This window comes from Podarcis melisellensis (genome assembly GCF_964234715.1).
Source record: "Podarcis melisellensis genome assembly, chromosome: 14".
In the NCBI taxonomy this organism is placed as follows: Eukaryota; Metazoa; Chordata; class Lepidosauria; order Squamata; family Lacertidae; genus Podarcis; species Podarcis melisellensis.
This window is the reverse complement of record NC_138546.1, coordinates 13,402,034-13,408,441: the sequence shown is the minus strand read 5'-3', so window position 1 is coordinate 13,408,441 and position 6,408 is coordinate 13,402,034. Positions and strand designations below refer to the sequence as shown.

The following is a 6,408-nucleotide window of genomic DNA, read 5'->3' as shown; positions in this document are numbered from 1 at the left end:
CGCTGCCTCTTTGAACGTTACAAAAATGTCAACCCTTCGTGTTTTCGAAGGACAAAACCAAAATGACCACCACATTGTAAGTAAATAGTAAAGCCTTTATTTTTGTTTTGTTTTGTTAAGAACAGCATTTTGAAAATAAAATGTCTTTGCCCATGCTTTACAACTTTTTTTGTTTTGTTTTCGTTTTAAATTTCGTATCTTTATGTACAGTCATTATGGTACACATTTGATTGTCTTGAAAACCTTTCCAAAGATGTACAAGATTAAACAGTATGCAACGGTCAGCAGAGTGGGAAAAGGGGACATTATAAAAAATGCACATTAATACATTTAATAAATATATATATTATCAAAAAAAATGAGACTTGGCTCTCATCAGTTAATAAAAGCACCTGCTGTGTAATCTGGTAAGGTGGCAAGAGTAGTCCAATCTGTTCTCTTTTAAATAAAAGCTACATGTGCTTCCAGTTGTACTGCCTTTGGTTAGAACAGAAGCCTCAAGCAGAGGTAAGCCAAGAACGATGCCATTGCCTAGCAGTTAAAGCTAGAATTTTAACATACCTTGTTTATCTAGGACTGCATCCTGCAAGACACAGGATCCTTTGACAAGGGCATCTGTGCCCCTTGAAACCTTCTCCACCATCTCAAAAAGAGATGCTGGAGTGGAAACTACCTCCCAACCCCTGGATCTTCCTTGCACGGGGTGTGAAAAGGGCTACTGTATAGCAGAAGATCCCTTAATCTGGGTGGTGCACTCAGGTTGGCCACCAGCATTCATCTACAGCTCAGGGCTAACGTGTGCCCTCACCAGAGCCACTCCAAGTCAGTGGCTTCAATCCCAAAATTTCATGGGGCTCTGGATGGGGCACATGCCCAAAATTCCATGTATGCACCCACCAGAGCTGCTCAACCGAAGCCAATGGGTACAGTTTTGCTAGTCTTCAAATAGGTGCAGGCTGTTTGCAACTGGAGGACGCAATCCTTTGCACAGTGCAGTGCAAGGTTCACCAGCTCTCAGTAATTTCTGTGAAATGAGCCAGCCTGGCTCCTCTCACCTGCCAGTGTTCTTAGCCAATGGGCGAAGTCAGAGCCCCGCTTGGACATCAGGCAATAGGAATCCCTGCGGTCCTAAAGAGCTGCTGCTTCCCTCTCCTCTTTAATGCACTTTCCCTACTTCTTCCCTATTTTCCAGGAAGAAATTCAACAGAACAAGCCTCTTCTCCCATGGAAATACAGCCATGGGAAAAGCTTTGCCCTGATTGTACTCTCTAATTCTCTGTGACGCCATGCCTTCCACGACAACCATGTTGTGTTATGTCACACACACCCCGTTGGCAGTCCGTTTGTGAAAGGCACCCCCCAGCAATCTCTCAAAATGGAAAATGTGACCCCCCTGGTCCAAAAAAGGATAGTGACCCCTGGTGTATTTGCTTAATGCATTGCATTTTTCTTCCATCTTATAGGGGTGCCACCTAGCTAATCTCAAAAACCAGCATGTCGACAACAGTCTAAGGTGCCTTATAGAACACAATTCTGCCATAACTACTCAAACGTAGGTTTCATGGTATTCAATGGGGTTTACTCTCAGGAAAGTGTGCATAGGGTTGCATCCTAAAATATATATACATATATATTCCTCCCACCCCATTTGAGTGGCATTATTGATTGGCAACAATGGAGAACATAGTAGCTTTTACGCTTCCTAGAGTGAGTTACAGTGAAACCAAATCCCACCCCCCAAGTAGTTGTGCTTACTGTTGTGGAGTTACAGATGCTTTACATTCGTAATCACTTTCCTCAAAAGGCAAAAGTATAAACAACTTCGTTACATTAACAAAAATATAACTTAACATAAAAGTGCCCCTTTTAAAAAAATCAACAAGTGGTTTTTTTTTGGGGGGTGGGGTGGCAGAATCTGACATCACAAGTTACAGACTGACAAAAATATAAATTCATTCCAAAACTAACTTGCTGGGAAAATGAATCAATCCCTTATTTTATTTATTTTATTTTATTAAGGTTTAATCTGCACACCTCCCACCACTATGAAGCAAGGCTCGGGTTGACATGAGTGGTTAAGGGAAGTCCTGTGTTTGCAGGATCCAGCCCTGTCTTTAAGATCCCAAACTGCCATTGACTTAAGGGGAAGCAGGATTGCTAAATCCCTTCTTGTCTAAAAAACAAACAAACAAACATTGAACATCTTAAATTACACTCCTTGAAAGTATTTTTTTCTTTAAAGTCAGCCCCCCCACCCCCATATAATTAAAAAAAGAAATACCACCAACCCAATCGCTTCCAAAAATATATCAACACTCAGCTGGGAAAAAGAAAATTGTTTTGCCATTTATGCCATGTGTATCTTATGTGTGTGGTTTTTTTAATAATAGAAGTTTAAGAAAAGTCCATTTTTCAAACTGCACTTTTTCCATTTCCCTTGAAATAAAACCCACACATGAAAGCACCAGCTAAGATTTTATATAGTGATAAAATGAGACCCAACCTGTTCAAATCTCAATAAAATGCAACACTAATATTTATACATTTTCTGAATGCATTCACCGTGTGTGGTTCTTTTCTGTTGAGAGCACATAAAGCAACTGTTTGTGCACAACAAAAAAGTTATTGCTATTACCTAGTCCGGGGGGTGGGGGGACGGGACTTGGTAAGATAATCATGGCAAGAATGGCAATATAACTTTCTTTTAGACTATATAAGTGTGCATCACAAAAATCCTGATCTTGTACCCCTTTTGCTACTAAATAGACCAGCCAGGGTCAATGAGGCTACTCATGGACATTAAAGGCCTAGTTCTCATTGAGGTGAAGGTATACTATTTCAGACTGCAGGTAGAACATCTTAATTCATGTCTCTATTTTGGGGCTTTATGCCTCGCCCTTCGCTTCCAACGGGAGCAGCTCGAGGTGGCTGACATGATCTTAAACAACAATGACGATACAGAAAAGAGGCGTTAAAACAATACAATCAAATCATGAATACAACAGCAAGAACAGCATCAATTTTTCACCCCCCACAAAACAACAGAGCAGGAAGGCTGAGAGATCAAAACATAAAAGTCCAATGCTTTTCTAAAAAAAAAAGTCTCTCCACCTGATAGCAGGAGAGCTTGAGTGAATGGATGGGGTGAAACTTGAGAAAAAGACTCAGTCGTCTGGGTGCTACCACGGAGAAGGCTCTTTCCTTTGGTCCCACCATCCAAACCTTGGACAAATGAGCTCAGGTAAGGTTTAAGGGCCTTCTCTTCCTAAGAAAGGGGTAATGAACGTGGGGCCCTATAGATGATGTTGGACCATAACAATACCATCATCCCTGATGTTTAGCTACCCTTGCCTTAAGATAATCTTGGTCCTAAGCCAGAGATTGGGAACTTCTGGCCCACAGGTCATATTTGGCCTGGCAGTATTCCCAATTTTGCCCGTGAGACTGTTCCTCATGAATCATGGCTGCTTGGTGGACAGCTGACAAGTTACATGACTACACAGGAACAACCGGGAGCTTGAAATGAGCTCCCGATTGCTCCCTTTGTGGAGCAAGCTACACTCCCACAGCCCATGAGCTGACAGGCGAAGGGAATGAACCTTGCTCCAATAGTACCAAGTAGCTTCTATTGAAATTTCTGCTAAAACAGAGGAGAGCGAAAGCTTCATTTTAGCAGTGTTGTCAATGGAAATTTTATGATGAGTGGGATAAACCCTCCTGCCAATCACCTGAGGTCTGGTGACTGACAGGGGTTTGACTCACAGGAATGGGGACATAAAGATCTGGCCCCTGCAGCCATAGAAGTCACCCACCCTGCCTTCATCCTAATTGGACTTTAGATGTAATAAGGAGCATAATGGATTGTGTCCAGATTCTAACACAGGAAAATGCTTAATACTTTCCCCCATCTAAACCGGGATTATCTTTTTTCACTGCCAATGGTTCTCCAGAAGCTTCAAGCTGGTACAAGAACAAAAGACAATGACCCCTCAAACTGGCTTCCACAGCTGCTGTGTTTTGAACCACCGACACCTTTTGATCACTCTCCAAGGACAGCCCCACAGGCAGCATGGGACAGTACTCCAGCCTTGCTATGCCAAACACAGGTGTAACCATGGCTAGATTCCAAGAACGGGTGGTGCTGGCACACCAGGCAGAGCAGAGGAAAATTACTTATGCTTGACACCACCACCTGAGAATCTAAGAGCAGTGCCAGATCTAGGGTGGAGTTCTCCTAATCACAAATGAATAGAAACCCCTGCATATAGAAACATAGCATGGCAGGGTTTTCCCCAACTTGCTGGCTTTCTGCGGGCAAGGAATGTCCATTGCATAGAAGAGTTTTCAATCAAATGCGCCTCCAGCTCCTTACAAGCATTGGAAGAGTGCTCCAGACGTCGCTGAATCCAAACCACCTGATCTATTCCAAACACCTCCAACATCCCTGATTTGTGGCCACCCACCCTTTGCCAGAAAACTCTTGTTAAAAAACCGGTTGTTAAGTCTGAAGTTGTACTACTTCCCAAACAACGAGTTGGTGACCTCAATGAGAACTAGGCCGAAATTAACAAGACCAGGCTTATAGTAAAGAAACCAGGGACATTTCCCAAAGTAAAAATTTAAAAAACTTGCCTCCTTTCTTTGCAGGATACAGCCTTGCAAAGCTACTCTGTTATGTGGTCTTTATTTTGTTACATTATCATTTATATTCACCATTTGAAAATAGATATATATTAATGAGAACAGGTGCAAAAGAATTCCATCCTTCCGCATACTTTGCAACTTCATGTAATATGTGTGTGTGTGTGTGTGTGTGTTTAGAAAAAAAAACACAAGCAAACCTCAATTGCTTTTTTTTCTGTAGGAAAGCAGGGCATAATGCTGGCTTGACTGGAGGATGTGATGGCTGTTCACATGCCCAATATGCGTTCAATGCTAAACAAATGAAGGGATGCTCTGGCGAACATCATTAAAACCATAAAAATGTGAAAAGGCAGGCAGGCACATGGGACCCTCTGGTGAAACAGGGTGGGGAAACAACCACACACTTCGTTCCCAACCCCCACATGAAAATAATCCCATTAGAAAACACACAAAGGAATAAAATCCTCCGTAAAAATAAAAAAAAGCACACAAGGAAATGAACAACCCATTGGAGTCAATGAGGCTCCAGTGCTAAACTGGAGTTGGGAGGAGAGTGACGGGGGAATCCAACGTTTTTTAGTGAACCCTGCCCAAGGGGTGCCTCAATTTTCCTAGATTTCCTGTGTGTCTGGCTCCACTTCTTGGACACACTTAGGAGCTACAATCGCCTTGGCCTGTCCTCTCTCTCCCAATCCCTTCCACACAACACAATTTAATAGCAAGGGCTGCCTTTGACATGGCCGTGTGCAAAAGAGGCGGAGCAAACAGAGCCCCGCCCCCTTTCTGTAGGAAGGTTGCTGTGCAACTTCCTAGGGTGCTTCGGGGGGGGGGGGGAGAGTGGCAGGCCAGCCGCCATGGACCAGCCTGCACTTTCTAAAATAACAAAGTTGGTTCCTCACCCTCGTACGGCTGGCCTTAGAAACCCAGTATATACACAGTGGTACTTTCCTTCATTTTGGAGTGAGAAATGACCTTTAAAAAGGGCCTGGGATGGTCAGGAAACACTATTCTAGATGGATATAATTTTATTTTAATTTTTTTCTTACCCTATGACCACTCTCTCCTTTCCAAGATGGCCAGTTAAGTTGTAAGAAAGCCTGCCGGGCTGAGAGCAGCGGCAATCTGAATTAAGGACTTTTTTTGTTCTATCCTCATCTCAAAACTTGGATGGCCGGACAAAGGCCATATTTGCCTTGCGTTCTGGTTGCAGCAGAGAGTTGCCTTGCCATTTCTGAACACTGTGTCCCCTTTCTCCCGTTTTTATTTTTGGAAGAGTGCGCCTACGTCTATTTTTAAACTTAGTTTTAGCTTATATTTCACTGCAGAGGTTTTGCTTTTGTGGTTAGCTTATCAATTCAAACGGCGCTCACATTTTTATTTTTATTTTTAAAACAACAACAAGCTATCCGGTCTAGGATCTCCCATGCTCCGTGGATGGGTCCCTTCCTCCCGCACTGCTGGTGTCCTGTGCTAGGATTATTCACTCTTCCCTCAGAAAAAAAATAAAACAACGCACACTGCCAGGAAATAAAATCTGTCTCTCTCTCTCATCCTCTACAGCCTATAAGCTTTTTCACCAAAGGTGTCTTCCAGTGTAACTTGGTGGAGCAGTTGGAATCTGGAAATAAGGATAATAAAGCCATAACTAAGCATTCATTAAGAAATCACTTAAGACAGGCTACATTACATACACAAAAGCACACAGAGCCATCCCAAATTAACACCATGGTCAGTCAGTATGCTAAGGGCTGTAGCCAATGTTAA

The 6,408-nt window shown here is 42.8% G+C and overlaps 1 protein-coding gene across 4 annotated transcripts in view; it reads right to left on the bottom strand.

The window, feature by feature from the left end:
* Nucleotides 1-74: 74 nt before the first annotated feature.
* Nucleotides 75-6,408, bottom strand: part of GPRC5B (G protein-coupled receptor class C group 5 member B) — a 29,341-nt gene continuing 23,007 nt past the window's right edge. For all 4 annotated transcript variants that reach the window (XM_081888893.1, XM_081888894.1, XM_081888892.1 and 1 more), the window contains exon 4: nucleotides 75-6,262. In XM_081888893.1, coding sequence (XP_081745019.1) covers nucleotides 6,218-6,262 — 45 coding nt within the window. In that variant the 3' untranslated portion in view covers nucleotides 75-6,217. The remainder of the gene's footprint in view (nucleotides 6,263-6,408) is intronic.